Here is a 13,114-nt window from a genome sequence, read left to right on the forward strand (position 1 = left end):
CGTCTGTAAAAGCGAAGCACTGCTGAGTTAGCTGTGGTCATCGGATTTCTTATGAGTTATGCAGCGCTATTCTATTACTGACTATTAGACAGACATCTTCTGCCGCTCAGAGAAAACAACTACGCATATCTCAGAGCGCTGCGTGCGAGTGAAAGGTGGGGGGCAATGGGTTAGTAACAGAAACACGTTATTGGTTGGATTTTAATTGGTATGTTTTGCATCCAGTGAAAACAAAGATATTAACAAATAAAGTGGACAGTATGCTGTACGTTTAGTGATATTTTCACAGTTGCGGTCTTGACTGGTCTTGAAATAAAATGCCGAGTCCTCAGCCCCCGAGACCGAGACAAGACCGAGACCAAATGCGGAATGGTCTCGAGACCGGTCACGAGACCAAGACCGATCTCGAGTACTACAACACTGGTATTCACTCTTTGGGCAAATTCACCATCTGCATAATTCTTGTCAAGTCGTATAAGATACCTTATGCAAAAAAGCTTATGCCAGCATGCCTAGGTGGGACCCATGTGGGGGAAAGGAGGGCTGATATATGGGTCCCATATGGGTTTGTCCACGGGTTCCACGATGGCCCCAGATGTGTTTGCCCATGTAGGGCCACAGCCCACACGGGCCCTACATGGACAAACCCATGTGGGCCACCACCATATAGGGCCCATGTGTGCTGTGGCAAACACATGTGGGGCCATCGTGGAACCCGTGACAAACCCATATGGGACAAAATATGGTCTGCCCTCCTTTTCCCCAAATGGGGCCCACTTAGGCATGCTGGCAGGGACGTTATTGGTTGGATTTTAATCGGTGCGTTTTGCATCCACTGAAAGCAAATATGTTAAATAAACTGGACAGTATGCTGTATGTTTAGTAATATTTTCACAGTTGCGGTCTCGACTGGTCTTTGAAATGAAATGTTGAGTCCTCAGCGCCCGAGACCATCAAAAAATGGTCTCGAGACCAAGACCAATCTCGAGTACTACAACACTGATATATATATATATATATATAAAGTGAACACAAATGCCGATTTTCATTCCTGGCTCTACTGTTGGGTTAGCAATGACAAGGAGAAACTTAGCTAAGATATTATGGTACTGAAACACCACCGAACAGCTGTTTAGAAAAGGAACACAGACATGAGTGTCTGCATATGTTTTTATGTCTCAGGGACTCACTGTCATAGTATTCATAGATAGACACAGCAGCTGGCTGCAACATGCCCACTTTGACCTCCTGATGGATCCTGAAAGAGATCATCTCTGGCTGTGTGTTAGAAACCTGTGGAGGATTTAGCCAACAAAGGTAAAGCTGTGGAGTTAGATTCATGGTAAGTGCAAGAGGAATTAATAAAACCATGTAGAATTTGCCATTTTGTCCAACAAGAATCCCATTTTGGGCAATTAAGGTTTTGTTGAAAATTCCTCCTCAATGTGAATGCCTAAGTCTCTTTTTGAACTACTTTCAACAGACTCTACTACAAACATCCGAAACTCTGTGCAGGCATCTTTATTAAAAGCTCTGTAAACTCGATAACAATGTTAGCAAAAACCTTTGAGCTACATTTGCCAAGATGGAAAATGTAGCTAATAATAGTTAAATGACAAATGACGTATTTGACATAAGGCAGACAGCTTCACATTTTTGGTTGCATGCTAAAAATGTCCATATCACAAACGATAAGGATTGGAGACACAGTACAGTACCTCACATTTTAATTAAATAATAATATTTTTATGCAAGGCTGTGATATGCAGATGTTTTATCCAGTGAAATTGACCCATCCCAGTTCCTTGAGGTGGCTGTTAGTCTGTATAATTTATATATGTTTGTTGACCATTTGCTGGTACTCATAGATTAAGTGTAAAGCATTGTCAACTATCAGCCCCTAGTGGTCAGCCAGAAATTTTAGAAGAAAAAATCCACAAAAGTGACTTTCTATCCTGATGCAGTGCAATTCTGTTAATTATGCTCCCTTCATTCCCAACACACATGCACAATGAAAAACAAGGGTGAATCGTAGCTGAAGCAAATATGTCGTATGTGACAAGACTTGACTGAAAATGTCATTCTCTTCCTCAAGTATATGCCCAGATAAAATGTGTTCTTTGGCATGTCAAGATTCAGGGAACCATAAGAAAGTGTGTGACAGCACCTTGAGTCTTAGCGTGGATATTTTTACTCAAGTGACCAAATCAGAAATCAAATTAGAAATACTTTCACAGATCTCAGGAAGGTCAACACCCTTTATATGATTATACAAAAACAAATACAGCCAAAAACTTGTTCAAGTCTAACTGGAGGATGCAGAATGAGTTTTTAATAGCAAAGTCACTTCATGATTTACTTTGAGGAATATGTGATAAGTTAGGTGAGATTATAGACAACTGATTAGTGTTCTAGTTCAATCTTTAAAATCTAGTTTAACCACTCTCTTATACAAAGTAAAAGACAAAAGTGTAACTTACCCTGTCGAGGTAAATGATCAGTGAGCCTTTATCTGTCAAAATTTTGTCAATCTCATACTTTGAAAAAAGGCGTGAGGGTCCTTTTGACATCTATACACACAAAGATTACATCATGAAAAGAAATAAATTTACTGTAAAATACCATGACTATGTTTGTGTGCATATAAGCTCATACTTTGTCCAGGTCTTCTTTATCAAAATTGAACCCAGTTGGCAAACCGATATCCAAAATAGACATTGTTGCATTGCGTTCTCTGCTCTTAAAGCTGCATAAGTGAAAAATAAAAACACACCACTTTAAACTTTTTTTCAGAAAAATAACATCTACGTCTCTGGATAGCATCCTGAAATGAACATGATTTTAGAAATCAAACAGTGTTCATTACTCTTGTAAAAAAAAAAAATCCATCCAGGGACATTTAAACAAAGTGCTTTTAAAGAAAATAGACATCGAACAAATGCGACTTTAGTGTTTATGACAAAAAGCATGATTTTAACCCTGGTTAGCAACGGTTTCAGGTTCTACTCACAAAAATTCTAGCGTCAGCCTGTATGAGCTCTTCTCATTATTGCTCGGTTCTGAAAGAGTAAATATGGAATAAATATTGGTTTGCTCTAAAAACAATATAGACAACTCAACAAAACGCCCTTCACCACAAAACCAGAAAATCAAGCATAAATAATTTACCTGCTGTAAGCTCCACAGTCAGGTTGAACATTGTGCAGTCATTTACATCTTCTTTAGGCATTGCGTAATAGAATGATACCATCTATAGGACAAATTATTTTTAAAATAAGTTTAGGTAAATGATAAATAAACATTTGATAAATATTGTCATTAGGTAACGTCTGTTTTCTTGACATATTGTTATATATAGCTATGTAACATATAATTATGTAGCTTTAAATATCATAGCTATATATATAGCTATGATATATTACATAGCTTTTGACTTATAAACTTCATAAGTCAAAAGCTCTTTAAAAGCAGAACAATATGAATGTTTCAGTAATTGAATGAGTCGAAGTTGTTGAATTCCTCCTTGGTTTTGATTCAGCAACACCAATATCCCGACTGGTGCTCTGTTTTATCTCGGGCACTTTAAATCTGGTCGACTGGTGCGTGGGTGATTGTGTGTTTAGAAAATCAATTGGATAAGATGTGGTGGCATTTCAAAGCCTTCAAGCAAAAAATATTTACATATTCAGTTAGATGTGAATACAGTTGTATCTCAATAAAATGTTAAAAATAGAATGTCACTGAAGATGTTATTTTTCACTAATTCAATCCGAATAATTAAACTCTGTATAGCATAACTTGGGACACTCACTGGCTACTTTCTGAGTTACAACGCTCTCATACAGAGTTGGACTTCTTTTTGCCTTCAAAACTGCCCCAGTTCCTCCTGACATAAGTTCAACACAGTTTCAGAAGTATTGCTCAGGTATTTTTGCTTTGCGTTGAAACTAATCATGCATTTGCTGCTGATTTACATCCTACATTCCTTATGTGCCCTGTTGAATTAAGAACTGGAGAGCCTGCTGAAAAAGAGTGAAACCATTATCTTATTCAAGAAAGCATAGCAATCAGGATATGTGTATTCTGTGACATAAAAGGGGTGTGCATGGTCAGCTAGAGCTATTATTTGATTAAGGGGCAAGAAGTGTGCAAAGAGAATATCCCAGACACAATTAGAAGGTCAGATCTGTTTTCTTCTTAAAACGCCCTCTTATGCTGTCTACGTATTCAGCAAAACATTTGAATAATTAAAAATAGAAATGGACCAACTTCATGTTTACCTTCAAAGTAGCTTCCCCTGTTCCTGTGGCTGTAACTTTTACATCCTTGTTTATGCCTAGAAACTGTCAAGTGGGCAAATAATAGTTAACATTGAATACATCCCATTACAATGCTGGTAATCATTAAAACCTTTAGAAAGCAACGATTATACTGAAATACATGTCATAACTGAAGCTTTGGTTTTAGCTGCTGAAGCACAATTAATTGAACCAACACAAGAAATATAAATATGCATGTACAGTAATATGAAAAAAACAACAAAAAAACAATGAGGATGGACCAAAAAAAAACAAAACCCTTTCATAACAGCTTACGTAAATGCAGAGTTAAAAGCTGCAACAGTCTTTATCTCACACATTGCCTTGCAAAAGTACTGAATTGAATGACTGTTCACTGCTAAACTTCTTGCTTATTCCATGTAACAAGCAAATGAATTGAGTCAAGCTGCCATTTTCAGGTGATACATAAACCATGCATTTTCTAAACACCAAGAAATCCAAACACACTTAGAGATCCTAAAAATCACAGAAGGGACATAATCTCATAGAAAGGGAGCAAATCAGTTGTGCATAAACATATGTTTGTAAAACAAAATGAACTGAAACAATGTTGTCAAAAGGAATGGGCCAAGATTTCTCCCCAGCACTGTGATACACAAACATATACTTGAAAATATGAACATATTCCTACCTTGTTGGATTTTGTTGCATATTGACTTCCTTGGAAGAAATTATACTTGAGAAGATTTGACCTGCCTGGTAAGGTAATGTCCACATTCAGATCATATTTAGGTTCTTCAGCGTTTGCCCAGTACTCTGCTACAGCCTGGTATACCATAATTGTGGCCTGGAGAATCAGGGCCATGTTACCAACAGATGACCACCATGCTAACAAACCAGACTCAATACAGATATTTAAGTTGAATGGAGAAAACTTCAGTGTTACCTGTGTTGATCCATAGCCTCCTTCAGACTTTTGCTGTTGGCTGAGCCATCTTACGATAGGTTTTGCCTCTGTAAAGGACTTTGAATAAAAGACAAAAGCCTTTAATGTTTAAAAAAAACAAAAAACTAAAATAACTATGTTACTGTATTGGATATTACAACCACTACATGACTGAAAGAGCGATGGCCTCACTAATAAAGTTACTAAAGCTCTAGGGTCACACAGGAAGATGATAAGTAAATAGTTTTAGCAACTCAAGTATATCATTCACTTTTCTGCAAACACTCTGGCATATGTCACTGTAAAGATGTGCTCACCCTGTTGTTGACAAGGGCAAGAAGAGCATATGCAGTCGCTTCCAGTGTGTTTTCATGGGTTGTGGATGAATTCCAGTGGGATTTGTCTATGAAAGAAATACCCAAAAAGCCCAAGTCATTACACTATACTTGATAAATAATGATCATAAAATAAGCCGATGTTTGGTTAGCACTACCTGGAGCAGCATACTGGTAGAGAATATCTTTGTTCAGCTTATTTTCATTCGCCAAAGCATATGACGTTATTGCAACAGCATAGGGGTTGGTTAGTTGAGGAAGATGTTGTTCCAGGTAAGTTACTGATTGGTAAATAACATCATTCAGATCCTACAAAAAAGACAGAATAAAATGTGATGTTGTACTTTCAGCCTTAGTTTCTTGATTGCATTGCCATATTGTGCTATAAATAATTGTGGCGAGGTAGCTACTTGAATGTCAGAACATATTGATCGGGACTCTTGCATGGCAATCAGGCAAAAAGCTTTCATGGAGGCATGTGAATCTCTACCAGCCACATCACCCTACAGACGAGAACAGGTATAATACAGATATGTATTAATTTGGTTGATTTCTCTGTTTTTTGCTTCATACAAGATTTAAGGACTACTTTAACTAAATCAAAAAACTTACAATCATTTCAAAATGGTACATATATCCATCCTCCTTAAACATTCCAGCAGAGTTCTTTGATTTGAGAATAAGAAATTGAATAGCCCCGCAGATTACGTTTTTGTCCACTTCCACAAGACCATGGGCAATAGCAAAGACCTTGGCAACATAGGCAGTCAACCTAAAAAGTGTCAAGAACACAGCAGGTTTATTTTATATTCAAAACCAATTAGTACAAAACCAATAATTGCAAACATTTGTGAGTTATAAAAACAGGTTCCTTACCAAGTGCCACTTGAAAAATAAGGAAATAGAGCAAATCCGCCATCATTGTTACGGTAAGCAAATTCTTTTTTGTAACCTGCATAAAAGAAAAATGTTAAATATTTGATGACAGGTATTAAATCTTCATCAGCTATTAAATCTACAAAGTCACTATTAGTGGTTAAGTGATGGTTCTGTAAATATCTGTATATTTCTTCATTCTGATGTTCACAGAAAGATATAATTGATGAGCGTACCAATTTTGATGTGTTCGAGAGCTTCCGTTCGTTTCTGAAAGCCTACAGCTTCCCATTGGTTGGTTTTGTCTAGATACAACGTAGCAATGACCGGCAGGGTCATGGTGATCATGTTCTGCTCTCCACAGCCTCCAGGTGCTTTGATCAGTGTTCCCATGGATTTTCCACTAATAGCATTCTCCAATAGTGAACTCATCTGTTCCCGTCCTTTGTGAGCAGGAGAGGTTCACAAACATTCTTAAATTATTTAGAAATAAAACAAAATTAAGCTGACTTGCCCTCCTAAAAGCATTAAGCACACACTGCAGGCGGCTCAGACAAAGGTGGAATATGAGCTTTGCAGGTAAACCAATAATAAAAATGTTTAGCTAATATTTCAATGTAAAAATACTGTTATCCCATGTGGATCACTTTGTGCTTAAATACTGTGTAACTTTCTTTGTATTTTTCTTCCTGTTTACGGTGTCTTACCTGTGACAAAGATGTGTGTATTCAAAGGTGTGCCTGGAACAAGCTCTGTTTCAGAAATCTCACTATTTATAGTTACGTCTTGTCTACCACCTAATAAAAGAAACATTTATTAAATTAAAGGAATTTGGTAGATTTTTTAAATTGCTTTCATTTTGAGGGCACACTTACCAACACCTTTCTCAGCAGGGGCAAGTAGTACATTTCTAACGGATTTCTTCAATACACCTTTAGGCTGCAAAAATAGTGAAGTAATCCAAACAACAATGTGAATAAAAAACAAAAATCTTCAGAGACAGAACATCTTCAGAATTTGAGAAAAACAGTTCTAATAAGGCATCCTAAACTCAGAAACTACACTAGTCTTTCTCACTTACCACAACCCGCAATTTTCTCTCAATTCCGTCTGAGAGGTTTATGTCTGAATCTATAACAGCTGCTTTAACCGTAATTTTGACTTCCCCTTCCTTCATTGGGATAATAATGAATGGTACAGCACGTGTAGTTTGGGCCCCAACTCTAACTTGCTGCTGAAACCTTTGCCGCTTATAGGCTGCGCTACACACATCTTTTTCTTCAAGGAGGTCCACACGTACCTTAAAAGAAACAACAAGAACAAAAGTAACAAAAATGTAATACTGTTTTCAGTACAGTATTTTGCAGTTGCTATGGTATATTGTAAATAATCTTTGAAATAAACTAAGATTATCCTGTCAAATAGGTATTTTGATGACATATTTGATGTTCAGTTCATACATCTTTTCACCGTGTCCTTTGTAGCTCTGACTAAAATAGAGGTGTTCAGGCTGTAAAGTTCAAGACATACTCACACTGACGGGATCATCATGGTAGTTATGTAAAATTGCTTTAATTTCAAGTTGTTCTCCATGGACAGCAGAGTACGGTAGCCTGAGGTCAATGAAGAAAGGTTTTTTAACAATGACCTCTAATGGCTCTGCCACACAGATACCTTAAAAACAGAAAGGAGGACAAATTTGGAAAAAAAAATGATAAAAACAATATATGAATGGAAAATTGTACAGCAACCTGTATACTGAAGAATTAATTTAGCACATGAATAAAATATTTAGTTAAACCCTCATTATGTAACTTTTATAACAACTATGTTTTTTTCATATTTATTACATATCTCCCTATGCCGTGACAGTATGGTATGAGACAGATAATCTGTGAATAATAATAATAATAATAATAATAATAATAATAATAATAATAATAATAATAATAATAATAATAATAAAAATCAAGCTTCTCATCCTCCCAGTGGTCCTACAGCCATCTGCAGAGGTGCACTGCTCCTGGTCAGAAACAACCAGAAGCCAGGAGGAGTCTCTAAGAGCTTTCAATCATGCAAATTGTGTATTTGCTGCTTAATGTGCCAATGGCAAAGAAACAACTTATATTACAGGAAAACTGTTAATCCACCATCATCAGTGGCCTCTCAACAGAGAGTAGCATAGCAGAGAGCAAGGGGGAGGGTCGCCAGGATGATTGACAGCGGTAAGACCCTCCTTATGGCACTAATTAGCTTTTTCTGACATAACAGTGTATTTTTCAGAGTAGCACAATTTTTTCAGATTATCTGTCTTATACTTTATTGTCACAACATAGTGAAACATATAAAAATTATTTTTATTAAAGTTGCGTACTATTGCTGTAAGTCAGGGGTCCCCAAACTATGGCCCGCCTCCTCATTTTTTCCGGCCCCGAACAATACCAGAGAGCATTCAGATTTTTTTTTCACTTATTGTATTTTCCGGTTTATATGTGGATTTTTCTTCAACCACTTCTTTAGCAGGAAGTGTGTCCTGTAAACTGTGGGTGTTTTGTTTTGCATGGCGCATTGCTGCCATCTGTTGGACTTTTGGGGAACTGCTTGACTTTATGTTATTTAATCAGTTGCTAGCGGTAGAGCAGATCAACACACGTGTCTGTTATGAACGCCGCATTCCAGGTTGAATTCTTCGAAGCAATGCCTGTAAGTAGCAACTTATACTTCAAAACAAGCCTTTATGTTAACATAGGAGAAATTAATATATTATAGATACATTCCCTGAATGGAATATATAGTAGTTAGTCCCAGTGACCGTTTCACTTATGGTTTTTGCCCATGTGCTTTCTTGGTAAAAATCAATCAAGAAACGCACCCACTCCCCCCTTCAACAATTTCCGGCCCCCCACCAGAGAAGGGAAAAGTTATGTGGCCCTCACAGGAAAAAGTTTGGAGACCACTGCTGTAAGTGGTAAAACTTTACTGCTTTTAAAGCTTTAGTAGATTCCAGCTATGTGTGTTAATGTATTAGCATTGCCTACATGTTTTTTTGATCATTTTTTTCTATCCATTTTTTGTGGACCTCAAGTGTCGAACCTGTGTAGGGTTTCATAATTCCCTACACAAAAATAAATTTGTATCTAAACTTTAAGACTCAAACGTGAATTTGGTTCTATACTGACCACATAATTATTCTACAGAACAACATGCACATTGAAATTGGTATTAAAATATTCAAACTGATCTAAAGTAAATGAAGGAAAAATTAAATATGGAGATTTACAGCATCCAGTGATAAGAATGAAATATCTAGAATTTGACTTGTTTTGTTAATATTGAACCTGGATGAAACAAACAGATTAATGAAATTGATCAAATTCAGTTCAGTCATATAAAATAAATATTTAAATGAACTAAGGTTCTGAAAAAAAAAGCAAAAGATAAATATATATGTATTGGGAAAAAAAAAAACCCAGCTCAGGTTCTCACCGTGAGTGTTTGACAAACTAATTCCAGTCAGCTGCCATGTGGTGATAGAGTCAGGCAATGCATATTTTTTCTTAAAGACTGTGCTGCCACTGGAATAAAAACACAGAAATCCCTTTAATAAACATTGATGTGGAACTTTCTGTTCTTGCGTATGTTTTTTTGGTGGTTCTCTCACCAGTTTGGATCTTGCCCAGGGCATCCAGGTAATGTGATATCATACCAAAGCCAGCTTTCAGGGAATTTGCTTCGTGTTGTTATTTTGTTACTCATGTAATAATCATCCACCTCACCTAAACACAAAAATATGCACTGGTGAAATGGTTATTGAGAGGCTGTGGGCATAATATAACAATATTATGACTAAAACAAACCCACCCAAACCCTTTCCCACTTACTACGGGCCAAATGAAGTATTTCTTCTCTTCGCTTAGCGTGCTCTTTTTGTATCTCATTACAACAGTGCAAGAAAGCTGTAACACAATCTGGGCCGTCCAAAATGTAATTGCTCCGCCTCTCACATGTGTATGCAACAGGGATGTCCTTCATGCCATCCAGACAGCACTCTCTTTTCAACTTTTCAGTTTGATTATATGTGTTTACTGTTGGGAAAATGAGATTTAATGGGAAGAAAATATGGAGAAAACATAATAAAATGTACAAAACAAAACAACAAAACACAACAATACATAAAAATGCTTCATGTTTTTCATGATAATAGGACAATCATGATCAATCTAATGTGCACCATAATTTAAAATACAGACTGTTCTTCAGATCAAACTTTAATCAGATGTTCACAAATGAGACAAAAATCTACTGAGCCTGACTCTCATTTCTTCTACTAACTAATAATCTGATCCATCATCCCAAATAGAAACAAGATCAGATACACTAATGCATTATGTCATCATGGATAAGACATTGCGTAAAGTGAAATCCAAAACGATCCAAACACTGGCAAGTTTAAAATTGTAATTGAAAAAGGGAAAGATGTCTTTTAAAAGGTTACAAAAGATGTAAATGGAGAATAAAATTTGCAAAAGATAACCTGAAATTTTAAGCAACTAATTCATCTTTCGAAAGGAAGACAGTTAATTAGGTAGGTAAGTAGGCATGTATGGATGTGGTTGGGTTGAGGAACTTAGGTTTTGCCCAGGTAGACATTGGAGGTTTGTGGTTTGGAGACTGGCTGCCCTGCTGGGGGCTCGCATGGCGCCTACAATCCTGGCTGGTTCTGCAAGTCTCTGTGTCTTAAGTTTTTGTCAGAAGGATTGCTTTGCTTGGCTAACCCAGATTCCTCCAGACTACCCTCACTTAGAGTGGCAGTCACTGTGTTGTGAGTCCCAATCCCCTCTTGACCAGGAACAAGAGGGCACCAGTTGTGGAGCCTCCTGGGGGACTCCCACTCTCCTGCCTAACATGTAACACCACAAATCAGTATGGTCTTGATAAGTGGGACAATGGACCTTGCAGGCATGGCAGAAGCACCATGCACCATCCGGTCCTCAATAAAAGTCTTCATGTGTACAAATTTGATGAGGAAGTTGTTGCCGTTATCTGTGTAGTTTCAAAATTTTATACTTTTTTCTTCTATTTGTCTATTATTTTAAACCGAAAGAAACATATGCAGAGCATAATTTTCAGTAGACCTAAAATGAGGAGGGAATAATAGCTACAACTTACCCAACTTGTTTATGACTTCTGAAATGGTGGTAGCTCGTTTCTGCCGGTGATGAGACTCACATTTTAAATCTGTAATTGCAAGATAAAATTTGCTGTTAAACAAAAAAAGGACAAAACTATTCTGCACAGTGTATGCAACATAATACATTTAAAACAAGGATTTAGTAATAAGGCATCTTTAAAACTACATCTTGTTATGCGTCTGACTTATCTAACGTTTGCCTAAGCACAGTTGTTCTAAACAAGCTGCTTGCAAATTATTTTCAATACATTGATTTTAAAAATCTTCTCATTTTAACAGTTGAAACACTGCTTTTAGAAAATAAATGGGTTTTTTAGATGTTATGTTGTTAATAGCTCCTTTAAGTGCTTCATCTATGAGAGAAACGGCTATATAAAGTCTGAGTCTGTAGTAAAAAATAAAAATATGAGCACATATATAAAGGAAGGGAGACCGAGGAACAAAATAAGTCTTGTTGCCAAGTTGGGTTTTTAGTTTCTACTCCAACACCTTGGGATCATGATGACAACCACCTGTCCTGTAGGGTGTCTCAAAAGCTGTGTTGGTCTTAAACAACAGTCCAGCATCAAAGAACACATTCCTGCTATTGCTCCCACCACCTGGACTGCAGCCTGTGTCGTACTGCTCAACCACATCCCAAATCTGAGCAAAGGAGAGGTTATTCAAATATTAAAAATATTTACACTTAATAATTTTACAACATGTTTGGCTGTTAGCCCTGTGATGATGCCCTTTTATTAAACAAGCCAGCTTCTTCAATACATTTTGAAAAACCAAATTTAAAGTGTGTTTAGGATCAATGTTTCTTAGGAACACTAAGTTGTGACCCTGTTTTTCTTCACAAAGCTGTTGATTTGTGAAGTTGACCATTTTAGACTAGTGTGTAAAAGTATGTAATTGGTTATAACAGGAAATTATTTAAGTTTAACTGTTTCATTATTGGGTTTTACAGTACAAGTGTGCTGTGTTACTGAAGAACTTGGTCAGTACTTTATGGAGCTTCTGTAATGTGCTGTTTTCTGTGGGGTTGTTTGCCATTTTTGCAAAAATAACTATGTTGCATTGGAGACAAGTTGGCCCATCATTTTCAGCAGAGAAAAATCACTATTCCATACTTCTACTTAAATGCTCTATTTCCATAATACATCAATGTAATGTGAACTTTACATTTTCCATAAATTCCATTTGAAAGTTAAATCTCTATATCTTTCTGGAGTTTCTGGACCGTACAAACTGTCATCCACAGTTTGTGCGGTCATCCACAAACTGTGGTTTGTCCTGCGGTCATCCACAGGACAAACTGAGCTAGTTGATCAGTCTCCCATTCCAGTTAATGAAAAATTATATGCTCTTTCCAAAAGTTATGTCTAAAATGAACAGCAAAAAGGCTCCTGAGCGTCTCTGTAGGTACACAGAAAACACAACACCTCCCTTTACCAAACACCAGTGAAGCAAGCAAGTGCTCCAGTATATATATATATATATA

At 36.8% G+C, this 13,114-nt stretch overlaps 1 protein-coding gene across 1 annotated transcript in view; it reads right to left on the minus strand.

The window, feature by feature from the left end:
* LOC106937005 (complement C3-like) overlaps positions 1–11,769 on the minus strand; it is a 24,506-nt gene extending 12,737 nt beyond the window's left edge. Inside the window, exons 1-22 of the mRNA XM_015018292.1 lie at positions 11,607–11,769; positions 10,319–10,522; positions 10,099–10,213; positions 9,924–10,012; positions 7,972–8,111; positions 7,519–7,737; positions 7,313–7,376; positions 7,145–7,234; positions 6,674–6,880; positions 6,438–6,513; positions 6,174–6,333; positions 5,972–6,064; positions 5,720–5,870; positions 5,544–5,629; positions 5,227–5,304; positions 4,972–5,127; positions 4,281–4,343; positions 3,169–3,250; positions 3,011–3,059; positions 2,656–2,746; positions 2,481–2,570; positions 1,191–1,293 (exon numbers count right to left, since the gene is read on the minus strand). Of these exons, the coding sequence (XP_014873778.1) occupies positions 1,191–1,293; positions 2,481–2,570; positions 2,656–2,746; positions 3,011–3,059; positions 3,169–3,250; positions 4,281–4,343; positions 4,972–5,127; positions 5,227–5,304; positions 5,544–5,629; positions 5,720–5,870; positions 5,972–6,064; positions 6,174–6,333; positions 6,438–6,513; positions 6,674–6,880; positions 7,145–7,234; positions 7,313–7,376; positions 7,519–7,737; positions 7,972–8,111; positions 9,924–10,012; positions 10,099–10,213; positions 10,319–10,522; positions 11,607–11,754 (2,554 nt within the window). The 5' untranslated portion in view covers positions 11,755–11,769. The remainder of the gene's footprint in view (positions 1–1,190; positions 1,294–2,480; positions 2,571–2,655; positions 2,747–3,010; positions 3,060–3,168; positions 3,251–4,280; positions 4,344–4,971; positions 5,128–5,226; positions 5,305–5,543; positions 5,630–5,719; positions 5,871–5,971; positions 6,065–6,173; positions 6,334–6,437; positions 6,514–6,673; positions 6,881–7,144; positions 7,235–7,312; positions 7,377–7,518; positions 7,738–7,971; positions 8,112–9,923; positions 10,013–10,098; positions 10,214–10,318; positions 10,523–11,606) is intronic.
* Positions 11,770–13,114: the final 1,345 nt, after the last annotated feature.

This window comes from Poecilia latipinna, unplaced genomic scaffold, assembly GCF_001443285.1.
Source record: "Poecilia latipinna isolate Pla-1442-1.1 unplaced genomic scaffold, P_latipinna-1.0 Scaffold2261, whole genome shotgun sequence".
NCBI classification, from domain to species: Eukaryota; Metazoa; Chordata; class Actinopteri; order Cyprinodontiformes; family Poeciliidae; genus Poecilia; species Poecilia latipinna.